Genomic DNA, 13,222 nt, shown 5'->3' with positions numbered 1-13,222 from the left:
ATATATATATATATAATCCACTAAGCCTTCATATAATCTGAAAGTACAACAAAATAAGTCATCCAGGCAATAGAGGTAATCTTAAATGAATACATCTTGGTATATCTACTTTCTATAAAAATATGTATTTAGAATCAGATTTTTTTGCAGGCAGGAAAACGAGCAAAAGATTGGATGGATGTTGCAAGAGTGTACACAATGGGCTCCAAATATAATACAGGGAATCTGACATTCTCTGGTGGGAATCAATTATTGCTACTGAATCACATGGACTTGGAAGATTCCCACAAGGGAATGTTTGATTATTTAGCTAGAGCCTAGTGAATCATTTTCTAATGCTGTCTTACTAAATGCATCCACATACTTAAAAGCTCAAAGCAGAACATTTTTTGAGAAGTATTTTATTGCAATGGGTCAGTATATGATGGTAGAAAGGGTAGAACTGGCAATGTCAGCTTTGCCCTAATATAGGAATGATTCATGCTTTGTTACTTGAACTAGGTGCACACATTTTAATGTAAACAACTGTTCAGATAATAGTTGCTCATACCTTAAAGAGCAACTAACTCCAGATTACTCACCTGTCCCCTCACAGGGCACCACCATCTTCTTCCTGCCCTTCCTGTAGAGCATGTTCATCCCTCTTGATTGGCTGGACCGGGATAACAAGTTCCATTGCAAGCGCGATTATTAATTTTACAGCATAAGCAGGGGAAGCCGCTGCACCTGTGGAGCTTTTTGCCAGCGTGATCAGGTAGGTAGGTATCCCTATATTTGACCTGGCTGATCATGGATTTTGAAAAAAGTTCCACTTTAAAATCTCAAATGTTAACTAGATCAGAAAATGTTTATGTATAAACTTCCTCAGTTAAAGCCAACATACTGTTAGCAATATGAAAATAAAAACCCATTTATCTGCCCATCAAAAAATCAGAGACAAGATCTTTAAATATATAATAAAATGTTTTTTTACTTTGTATAAGAAACAAAAAAAAAACAATCTTACAAAAGTCAGATATATAAATATTTTAGTTACATTACATGATGAAAAAAAATTTATTTTACATTCCACTTTTGATCCCACCCTGAGCCAGATGAGGGCTCTTGATCTGTTGACTGGCTATATGAACTTGCAAAAAAGTTTTCCACAGGTGTCTGGTTACGGTATAACATTGACCCCAGAAAAGTCTGATGTGTTAACAGGTTGAAATGGGAAATGCCCAATGGCCTGTTATAGTCAGGGAAATTAATGGAAGAATCCTCCGTCGTGTTGCCATTATCACCTGCGATGGAGCCAGCTGTTGATGCCGGAGTTACAGATTGCATGATTTCGGGGTCGATAACGGGCGTCTTTTTCAACTTCTCTGTTTGAGAAGAGTTTACAGGCTCCGACTGGTTCATATTAACATCTGTTTCAGGTTCTTGGTTTGGATTTGCATTCGTGCATACTTCAATCTGTGGCATCTCATCCTCGGAATCTATAGACATGTCTTCTTCCTCCTTCAGATCAGCTTCACTGACAGCTGCATGGCAAAGAGAAGCTAAGTATAACACTACAATTATACTCACTCCTGCAGCTTTTTCACATTCAACATGTACTGGGAAAATTCATCTTCTATTACAGTGGTGCCTTGATCATCCTTTGGGGTAGAAGTTGGGATTTTTAGAAGATGTACCAGAGTGTTAATTCTGGCAGTTACATAAGGAAGCGAAAGACAAGCTGAGAAGGCGGCTTCGCCTATCCAGTAGACCAAAGAATTAAGCACCTACATGGATTAGGTTACTGCAGGACACAATGCTGCGTTTGAGTTTATTAAAGGAAAGCCAAAAGGCACATGGAACATCCAATAGCAAAATGAGCACCATATTTGAAGAATTTAGTAATATGCACTAGTAAATTAGTAGTGTTAGTTGATTTGTTACTTTAAAAACAAATTAACCAAAATGCAAGCTGATCCATGATAAGAACCCTCCCCATGCCCAAAGTTAAAAAAAACCCTGGAATATAAGGGCCATAGTGGTGAATAGATCCATTCCAAGGAGGACATCTGCTCTGCAAGCACTTCTGAGTTATGTTTGGTATGCAGGACTATAGAGCAGAGAGGCCGTATAAAGGCAGCATTGTATTACCAAACCACTTGTCACTGACAGATGGGAAGAGGCCTTCAAAAACATGCTGCACTTCTACTTTATTCTTACTCGTTTAGAGGAGGTTCCCGTTTGCCTAATAACCTTCAGTTATTAGTTTCAGACAGAAGCCCACTAGCCTAAAAGCAAACCAAATGTTTTAATCTTTCATTTTAGGTGGCTGAAGACCGATGGTGAGAAGATGTAAACATTCTGCTGCGTGGCTGCAGGCTCCCCTTGTGATGCATTTATTAAAGTACTTGTGGCACTGCACTTATTGTATGTATGGAAATGGCCATCTTGTGCTTGGCGCATGTGGCCATGCCATCCTCTCCTGACTGTCCCTGCTCACAGCCCCCAGTCACTGCTCAAGCCCCACCCAGGCTCTTCTACCAATCAGTCAGTGTGTTGTCTTCTGTGATTGGTTGGTGCTGATGTCATTTATACAGATCAGGGACCCCATCTCCATACCATATTGGATCCCTGCACAGTACCATCACCATCATTCATCATCTGTGGAGCCCGTTGTCACCCCTCATCCACAATGTTGTTCTAATCTGTGTAGTCAACCCCATTTGTGCCCGTTGAATCCAATAAAAAAAACTTCCATTCAGATGTGATGTCTCCCAGTTGAATTTTGCTGACACCACCCCACTAAACTTATGACCAATCAGAACAGTGGTTCTAAACCATTTTTGACTGGTCAGCAAGTTTGGTACTTGATTTTTGGCCAATGATGTCAATCTCCCATAAGCCTTTGCATCCTTGCCACCACAATAGAGAACCCAGGGGGGAGGGGTCAGCAGTTTAGAAGCTTTAAACAAGTAAAACCTGTACAGATCAGTATACCTTAGAGCCACATCATCCATAAGCCTGAGTTTAAAGTGTGAGTTTAGCTCAGCTTTAAACTTTTTTTTTTTAATTTTAGGCAGCTTGCATTTTGGTGTTATTGTCAAACATCAATTTTTTGTAAAAGCAAAACAAGATTAAAGAAGAACTTCAGGCAATATTCATCCATAGTTTGTGATATCTAAGCTACTTAGGTCTCTAACAAGAGATACAGGATCTGAAAACGTTCACTTAACTGGATAACCGGGTATTAGCAAAAACCAGATTGTGTCAAATTCTGCCTGCTCCCCATCATTACTTGGATGTAGAGCAGTGTTTCTCCACCTTTACCAGAAGGGGAAACTTTGAAATAATTTTCAAAGGAACCCCTGCTACAATTATTATCTTTAACAGAGTACATTAGTGTGGTGATCGTCACTAAGAAGAATGTCACCCTTGCAGATAGCCAAATAGATAGTTGGTGTCAGTAATAACGGACCTGAGAGGCACACATTGCTCAAGGAACCTCTTGCAGCCTATGGAGGAACCCTAATACAGGGTAAGAGTAGAAGGGTAAAAAAAAATGTTGGCACTAAAGATTTATAATTTAGGCCTGCTCAGACTAAGGGCCAGAAAGTAACAATTTCCTTCTGAAAATGCTCTGGGATTATGTTGCCAATGTTCACATGCCAATATTGCTTTATGCCGTTCTTCTTTAAAAACAATATTTTTAATGAATTCTTACAAATACATAAAATTACAAAGAACACCTTTTAAATACCTTTTTGGTTCTCTTGATTAACCAGCTGTGATAAGCAATGCTCTTCATTGCTGGAGTTATGGTGACCAATGAGATTGGTAAAGTTATTCATAAACTCTTCCATTCTTGTCACCAGTATTCCATTTTCAGCATGACTGGGAAACAATGATGCATCCTTCTCTGCAAAAGATATAAAAATACTAGGTGATTGTTCTGTTCACAATGTGACCGATGAAGGAAAGTTGAGGCAGACTTACCTGTCAGGAATATTAAATGCCTCTGCTGTATGTTCTGAACCTGAAGTTTGATTAGACAGTCCAGCTCTGGAGCTTGTCTGGTCTGAGAATCGCAATTATGATAAGCAAGGGTCTCAACCAGATGCTTCTTTTGATAGGTGTTCAAGAGTGTTAATATATTCAGAGCAGTTGTGTTTAACCTAAAGAAAATGTATGGAGAACATACAAATGATTATGTGTAACATACAAGAGCTTTTTAAGATTCTGCCTGCCAGTATATGTGCTACATTCAAGTCATGCCTCTGGTGACAGCTGCTAGCATGTTTATGTCAGCTCTAAAAGTTTCATGACTTATGGTCTGGCATCACAGATGACACTTGTGAAGCACCAATGAAACTGCAAATCTAAATAGGGGCCAAGATGGTACCATCTCCGGCTGCAAAAGGATGGATACTCGTAGATAAGATTACAGCAGCTGTTGTAAAGGGTAATTTTACTGTATTGGAATGTGGAAAATATGTGGAAATTAGATATTTGAAATAATAGCCAATTAGGATACTCTCAACACCCCAAACAAAATCCCAGGGAATAACCCCTCTGCAAGCTCCTGCAGTAACTTAAACGTTTCTGGATGAAATTGTTCAATACTCTGTGGTCTCATAAAAAGGGCCAAGTCCCTGGCCTACTCCCTTTCTGCAAAGTAGAAAAGTCCTTCTTAGGCTAACAGCCTGTAACATGGACACCTAACTAGCTGTCTATTGGTGGTATGTAAGACTCCACAGGCGGCAGGGTGATGTCACAACGAGGGAACCGGTGGCAGGTGGACTACAGCACTAAAAACACCAGCAATAAATTATATTTTTGCTGAACATGGGCTTTATTTATATTTTTTTAAGCTCAGTGTTTCTCAACCAGGGTTCCTTGAGCCATCTGTAAGCCACCCTCTTCCCATTAACCACCATGATAATTCCCTACAGTGGTAGGGGTTGCCTGAAGACCTGTACATTTTTAAATGGTTCCTCTGTCTTAAAAAGAGCACAACCTGCGGCCCTTTTGTCACCTACTGTGCAGCCCTCAGGGTCCCCTGTGAATGGTTGTCTGCTTTGGAGTTTCTTAGGTCATTGAAAGAAAAATAAAAACTTAAGGCAATTTATGTGTCTCCAGTCTATGACCACTTTCTATAGCATGTCTCCTATCTTATATAAGATTAGTTGTGAAATAAAGAAAGGAAAGCTGTTTTTTTTTTGGCAAAAATACAACTAATAATGTGACTTTAAAAATGGCAGATAATACAGTGCAGAATTTGTGGTGTAGAGCCATGCCCATTCCATTATCATGGGACATATGAACCAATAACTATACAATGAAGATCCCTGACTGAATAATGCTAATTACTGATAATTATTATGTGTGTATTGTCCCGACACATTTCGCCAAGCGGCTTCCCCAGGGGATCTGGTGAGGTTGATACTTGTTACTCAGTGTAGTAGGTTTTCTCATTAATATTTGATGTCATGTTGTTAAGAGAGAGAAGTAGGAGGGATCCGCGTATTTCTATAAATGGTTAAAAGCAAGTCTGCAGTGTTAGTAATTCTCTGGTAGCAGCAGCAGGGGGCTGCGTGCTATGGATTCCCTGTTTAATAAAGGCAACTATCATGCATTTAGCACACCAACCTGTCTTTTTTAAACAGAATCCATACCATGCAGCCCTCTGCTTCTGCTACCGGAGAATTACTAATGCTGCAGACTTGCTTTCTTTTCTTTTAACCAGTTATGGAAATACATGGATCCCTCCTTCTTCCCTCATCAACATGGACATCAAATATTAATGAGAAAACTTATTACACTGGGTAACAAGTATTATCGGTCTCACCAGATACCCTGAGGAAGCCGCTAGGAGAAACGTGTCGGGACAAGAGACACAATATTTATCTTTAATTAGCATTATCTAGTCAGGGATCTTCATTGTATAGTTATTGGTTCATATGTCCCATGATAATGGAATGGGCATGACCATACACCACAAATACTGCACTTAATCTGCCATTTTGAAAGTCACAAATACGGTTTTATTTTTGACAAAAAAAAGAAAACAGCTTTCCTTTCTTTATTTCACAACTAATCTTATCTATTGTGGGGGTGGCAACCATTAACATTTACATTGGAAAGAGTGCTTGCATCACTCCTAACTTCCTATCCTATATATAATGTCTAATCATCTTCTGCAGCATGTCTGCAGTCTGACAGCTCAATGTAGCATCACATTTCCTGAATATTTTATGTGACCATTTAGTAATTTCAGGGGCACCATTTGAGCTCCCCTATATTAGGCTGACCAATACCTTACTAATGAATCCAACTTTTACACAAACTAAATAGGCTAAAGAAAACTCACCTTCCTAATTCCTTCAGTTTTTTCTGAAATTTGCAGTGGATTTTCCATTGCCATTTTCCATCAGGACTGTTAATTTCCTCCAGAAACGCCAAGAATTTTTTCAGTACATCTACAAATATAAAGAATGAAGTGTTACAGTGAAGCTCCTAACAGCGTGAAACTTGCAATCCTAGAAGTAAACAATGCACATCACTAATTGGGGATGGCTGCAGGCACTAAATGGTTCCAATATATTACTGCCCCCCATTCTCCCTTCACCAAATAGCCTCCTAAAGAAATATAGAGACTGAAATTGCAAAAATTTTCTAAAAAGACCAGATACCTGGCTTTCATTAGGATTCAAATAAGTTCTAATTTTCTTTTTTCAGATTTTCCAGTCCTTAATTTTGTTGACTTGTTTTGTTAAATAAAATAAATACAATAATAAAATAAAATATACTGGAAGAGGACAACTTACCTTCTGTGATGTTATCGGGATTCAGCACTGTATCATCAGACACAATACAACCTCCGGACACAAACAGCTCATTATATGTGTGGTTCTTCAAATCCTCCAAACTGTCAACACCTGCGAAACTGACACTCGACTGCCTCTTCAGTGTTATCAGTGATGGGATCTGGGGAGGAAAAAAGGAAGTTACCCCATATCACAAACCAACCAACCTATGCAATTCACATTAACATGCAACATAACCCAAGGACAGTCCACAGAAATATTTTAGGCTGCCAATGTAACACACATTACCCACTTCCAATACAACAACGCTTCCCCTGTCATAGGTGGAACTAAAAATAAAAATTGCAAGCAGGCAGATTGCTTATTCTCTTCTGCAATAAAATATACCTAAAGCGGAACTAAATGCAAATCAAAAAAAAAATGCACACTTGCCTTTAATCCTGCAGATCTGTCAATCCATCGGGAAGTTTCTTCGTTTAGATCCTGCGTCGTCCCGGTATCCTTCTCAGTGTTCTCCCCAGCCCCTTTTAGCCAGGCGCACCACCCAGCACTTTTTAGCTACCACCCGGCTGTTTTTGGGTGGTTACTGATGAGTTGGTTCACAACTCAGGGGCTTCCACCCGTCTACAATTTCTTCCCACCCAGCTTAAAAAAATTTCTGGGTTGGGCACTGCTTCTCCGGCCCAGTGCTTCCATCTTCTTCGTATTTGACCCAATCTTGCTCTGAACAGGCGAGATCAGGTGATGTAAATGGGGAAAAAGATTGCCAATCTCACCGCGCATGCGTGAGATCGGCAATTTTTTCTCTCCAATTAAAGGGCTTCTATCGGCATGCGCAGAAAAGGAGCCAAAGAGCCTCCCGGGATGCGTGATGTAGGTATCCTGGGATGCTCTATGCTCCCATTCTGTCTTGATCACTGTGGGGATCAAGACACAAAGGAGAGGTAATGCACCTTTTTTTTAATTTATAATAAAATGACCTGCCTGCTCACAATTTCTCTTGCAATGGGCATTGATGTCTTTGTTAATGTACATATCAGCTTGTTAGGGGACTCATCTGGCCCACCTTTCCCCTGGGCTGTGACTGGTAGTGTGGGAGACCGATACAACTTTCTTTTTGTCAATTTTGCAACAATGTTCCCCTTTATAAACAATAAGAACACAAGTAATTATAACTGAAGTTTGCCTGCATAGTAAAGCCACTACAAACACTACGCACAAGTTATTGCTCAGCACTCACCTTGTGAATACTGCTGGCGATTTCTTCATTCTGAATAATTATAAGCAGCTTATCGGAGCCTGAAGTACAGTTTACAACCTGGTCTGGCCTACATTGTACATTTCCAAGCCTTACCAAATACTCCTGTAACAAACGAGAATAGAAAAAATATAGTATTCCGTTACAACTTTACAATCATCTTTCTTATTTGCATATATTTCCATGCATACATTTTTATGTCTGTACTGCACTGACAAATTTATAGGCCAGTTTGATTATTTCTGCTTACCTGCAGAATTCTTAGACAATAATACAGAGATCTTTTACCTCTGATTTACCTCCAGAAACTTAGGATAGCAGTGAAAAGAAATAGGAACACAAGGCTTTATTGAAATGCAGATATGAGTGACATTTTGTGGGAAATTATAGACACACTGGCAACCCTGCCAGGTCTGTGCTCCGGTAAAGAAGATCATCACATGGTTTTTTTGCTACAGGCATAGACATGGATCTCTTGAACCCTGAAGCTAGCAGTGTAAATAGACCTGACACACACATTTGTGATTCTGTTTTAAATATGTAAACTAACAGACTTTTCTTTTATCAACAAGTAACATGTGAACATATGTAATACAATGGTCACATGGTCTTAGAGGCAAAGATGCCTCAACCTGAAAAGTTAAACCAAGAAAAAGGCAGTTTTAGCAGAAATTTCCAGCTGCTTATTTGTTGGATCCATAACGCTGAATTTAGAACACAGTGCAGAGACAACTCCAGTATGAATATTGAACTTGAAAACTTATGCTAATTGGCTTACACAATAAAGATGACGAAAAGACGTCCATCCGCCTAGGACACAAAAATTGGCATGCAGGTAGGTGGTGGGAGAGGTTATCCTGAGGTGGCCAAGTTTTATTTGGGAACCTAGGCATCAATTACTGGTCATAGGGACCTGTTCATGCAAGTGAATGTGCCCTAATAAAAAAAATAGTTAAACATGTAATGTAAGTGTAGTGTGGCATTATATATACAGAAGTGTCCCCAGGACCTGCGGGGACCAGCAGGAGGCCGGGGGACAGCGACAGTTTAAAGTCACACTCAGGATTACCGCTAAGGGGGTTAAATGGCTATGATAAATACATATCTGGTGGCTTATGCAATCCAAGTTTTAACAATATCAATAAATAATTGATTACTAAGTATTCCATGAGCTTCTAAGACTAAAAGGTTTTTAAAGTAAAGGCCTTACATTTGCAAGGTAACTACAACATTACACAGAACCCACACCTCTTACCTTTATTTCCTGACATATTGAATTTTCCTCTTGCTCTGTGTGAATATAGAATTTAACTATATTCTTGTTGACATGGGTGAAGATCTTAACTAGATTGGTAAATACTTCTGGATTCATTTGATTGATTAGATGGGTTATTGCTGTGCATGATGCAGCAATCTCTGGTACAGCGGGTGAACTTTGCTCTTGGTTCTGCATATCAACATCCTTGGAGGTGTGAAGAAATGGCTCTGCCAAGGGGACAGGTTTTACTTCCTGTACACTGCTGTGAGGCTTTGCTTCTGCACAGTCATTGTTCCAATGGTGACTTGAATCTTCTGAATTATATATGCGATCATTTACTAAGTTTTGCCGTTCATTAGGATGCAAGGATTTACTGGATTGCTTTACTTCATTCCCTGTATTTGTAGGCCTGCAAGTCACTGGGGAACCTAAATAGGAATTTACCACACTGTCCAGTTTAACACGTAATTCATCTATGTAATGCTGTATAGGTATAGCAGAGGCCTGTGCATACAGCCTGTCAGAAAGTCTGAAATCTTTTTCTTCTGAAGAAAGAACAGGCGTTGTGACTGCAGTATACGAAATGTCTTTTTCTCGCAACACCGTTTGCAAACGCTCAGAGAAACTGCTGTAGATTTCTTGCACAGTGTTCTCAATTACTCCGTTCCGGCAATGCTTTGATTTAAGGAAGCAATGTCCTTTTTTGGTGCTGCAATCACTGTGCACTTCCTTTTCATTTTGAGAGGATCGTCTCCTTCTTTTCTGGTAATCTGCAAGTGGGGAATAACCACAACCTTTCCGTTTGGCGTTACTAACGCGTGGATCGCCTGGAAAAGTATCCCTCAAAGGAGAGTACACAGACTGTTCTGTTACACTCAGCCCTAAGATGGAAAACAGAGAAGTCAGATAAAAAAAAAATGAGCAAACATTTTAGTATTTTTATTTGCAATAGAAGCGATTAATGCTCAAACTTTCCTATACCTCGTCCCCAACACAGTTCAGGATGGATGCTAGCTAGCTAAACCATTCTGTGGCTCAAAAAAAAGTTTGTTTAAATTCCCACCATGGCTATAATAAGTTTGATTATATTTCCTCCTTTTTGCACTATGCTCAGAGTAAAATTTTGGAAAGCAAATCATTGGTCCCAGTAAGGAAAGGTATATTTAAAAAAATGTTTTAGACTTTACATTTTTTTGTGTTGCTGTTGGCTAGATTCCTGGTGGCCATTGTCATCAGGACAAAGTATCGGGAAATCCAAAATCTTACAGTTCTCTCTTGAACAGAACTGGGAAATACTTCCATAAAGAACACCTATACTATTTACAGGTGTAACTAGTTCTTTCTCTTATCTCACCCATCTGAACATTCGATACATCCTCTATGTATAGGGGTAATAATTATCATTTTAATTTGAAGATAGGAATCTTTTTTTTATATGTTCACAAAAGCTTTTCCCCAGAATGTATCCTAGCAAACTGCTATTTCTTTAATGTTAACTAACCAACAGGTGTTCCTGAGCTGGTAAAACCAGGTTTATGTCAATTTGACCTGATGCCTTATTACTATTGTGACTGCTGTGCACTGTAATTGGCCACTAGGTGGCAGAATGAGTTGTTTTACAGTGAATTGAACCCAGAAATGTGGAAGGATTTCAACGGCTGTCAGCAAACTTCCAGCCGATTTGACAGGGGAATCATTAATCAATAAACCCCTAAGGGTTGTTGCAATCTCGACATCTTATTTACTTTAAATTAAAAGCAGATAGAAAAACCAGGGATGGTTACATTTGATTGTCTTTTGCCGCTGGTTAAAAATGTGAATTGTTTAATAGTAATAATCTGAGCATAGATGCAAACTAGAAAATCCTTGTCTGTCATAACCTTAGTTTTTCAGTTCTCTATTGTACATCTTTATGTAGCAATAAGACAGGAAAAAATCATAACGGTCACAGATACCAAATATGAGTATGTTAATACCATGGATGTTCATGAAGGGAAATGATATGCAAAGTTCAATGAGTGGGATATTAGAATTCAAGATCTCATGTGCCAGGCTAACTTAGGCTTTAGTTTTCCAAGGACACTTGGTAGCAGCAATCCTGTTTCTGTATACAGACATCTATACCAGGTTGATAGCAGCAAATACTCAAACTGGGCCTCCTCACCTTGTTGATTCTGATCTCTAAAAAATCCAACATGATCGTCAGGGACACTGTCTTCCTTTCCTGGGGGAAACCAGTAATTAGAAATCATGGACTTATCTATAATCTAAATCTAATGGTCTCTAATGTACAGAACAGAACACCAAGACAGCTAAGTAAAAAACAAAAAACAAAAAAACATTTAATTTGTTCCTGGTAATACGAAATTGTAGGTGGGAGGTAGCCTCTGTATTGTGAGCCAATTGTCCAGTAAGCACCCTAAAACAGCCGGGTTACTGAAAATTGCCGGGTGGTGCGCCCAGCTAAAAAGGTCTGGGGAGAACACTGCTGGTGTTCGCTATTAATTTGCTTGAGTATCTGACAGATAGGACCAGATTGACAAAGTATACAGGGCCCCGTAGGATGCAAGACAAGTCATGCCACATGAGCAGCAAGAGCTTTCAAGCATCAAAAGTGCTTCTTTTTGCATTAGAATTAGGGACAAAACGCTATCATCAAAGTGCTTTCCCCTACATGTTAGCAAAGTTAAAGAAGTGAATAGCAGAACTCAGTGGAGTTGTTTATGTGGGCAAGTCTGAGGGCATAGCATAAAGGGCATATTCCAGGAACAATAAACCTGAAAAGTACACAGCAAACAGACTTAAACTAAAGAATATAACTTATATAGGACTATAAATATGCAACACTTGTGTTCCTAACGCTACTGAAGCTATATTATCTAGGTTGCAGAAACAAAAATTAAAGTGGTGCACATGCATAGGTAATTTCAATTGAATATTCGGGTGGAGAAAGTGGAGTTACCTGAAGCTATATACTACTACCACCAACATTAAACATATTTAGTGCTTCCAAAATGCCAGTGCCATGAGGTCCAAGTAATCCAGCTACTCAGTGGTAAGAGAATAGAGAACCCCTGGGTTGCCGTTATGAAACCTAGTTACAGTCTTGTTTTATAAACCACTAGACACGACAATAAGATTAATTTTCTATTCATTTGAGATTTCTACTTGTAAGACAATGTATTTCCCTTTGCAGCAGAACTTCAAAACTAAAATATGTTGGCAAAAATGTTTAAAATAAATCTATATAAGGATTTGGGATAAAGTTTAAAGTTTTTGCTTTCAAGATGGTCTTTAAATTGAACTCTGTGCAGAGCTACATACAACAATGAATCATATAGCACTGTGGTCCCCAACCTTTTGGAGCTCGCGGACCACTAAATGCACAAACTCCGGACTCCGTGCATGCGCGGGGAGTCGTGTGTCACTCAAAGGGGAAAAACTTCCCCCATAGTGACCGCATGATGTCAGAACCCGTCCACTCTGCCATCGCAGGTCTGAGCCTGCAATGAGAGAGTAGATAGGTTGTGTCCAGAGGCAGAACCCGCCCTGAGCCTGGGATGCATACGGGAGACACAGCCCATGGCTCTGGCCGGTGCACCCCCCCAAGGTCCTTCTCCTGACCCCACTGGGGGGTGCACCAGCAAGAGCCGCCGACCGCTAATTTAGCAGAGTGCATAATGTCACTTTTCAAAGTACAAATAACCTGTTTCCCTCCCCTGACCTAAAGTAGCTCTCTTTCACCCCATATAGATATCAGGATTCTGCCATTTCGTGGCTCCTGCCCTTTGTTTACATTCAGCAATACTTAAAAGACTTAAGCTGCGTACACACCTGCAATTTTTCTCGTTGGAAAGGATCTTTCACGATCCTTTCCAACGAGAAAAGACTGCACGATGCATG

At 39.6% G+C, this 13,222-nt stretch overlaps 1 protein-coding gene across 8 annotated transcripts in view; it reads right to left on the bottom strand.

Moving 5' to 3' along the window:
* Nucleotides 1-952: 952 nt before the first annotated feature.
* Nucleotides 953-13,222, bottom strand: part of LOC140337256 (protein TASOR-like) — a 22,089-nt gene continuing 9,819 nt past the window's right edge. For 5 of the 8 annotated variants that reach the window (XM_072420902.1, XM_072420905.1, XM_072420904.1 and 2 more), the window contains exons 9-16: nt 11,484-11,543; nt 9,317-10,200; nt 8,044-8,166; nt 6,804-6,963; nt 6,347-6,455; nt 3,973-4,151; nt 3,737-3,895; nt 953-1,523 (exon numbers count right to left, since the gene is read on the bottom strand). In XM_072420902.1, coding sequence (XP_072277003.1) covers nt 1,057-1,523; nt 3,737-3,895; nt 3,973-4,151; nt 6,347-6,455; nt 6,804-6,963; nt 8,044-8,166; nt 9,317-10,200; nt 11,484-11,543 — 2,141 coding nt within the window. In that variant the 3' untranslated portion in view covers nt 953-1,056. Of the gene's footprint in view, nt 1,641-3,736; nt 3,896-3,972; nt 4,152-6,346; nt 6,456-6,803; nt 6,964-8,043; nt 8,167-9,316; nt 10,201-11,483; nt 11,544-13,222 lie in introns of all 8 variants that reach the window. The other 3 variants (XM_072420906.1, XM_072420907.1, XM_072420908.1) reach the window with 2 other exon arrangements.

Source organism: Pyxicephalus adspersus, chromosome 8, assembly GCF_032062135.1.
Source record: "Pyxicephalus adspersus chromosome 8, UCB_Pads_2.0, whole genome shotgun sequence".
Lineage (NCBI taxonomy): Eukaryota > Metazoa > Chordata > Amphibia > Anura > Pyxicephalidae > Pyxicephalus > Pyxicephalus adspersus.
The sequence above is the reverse complement of the archived record's forward strand: the minus strand, read 5'-3'. Positions and strand labels throughout refer to the sequence as shown.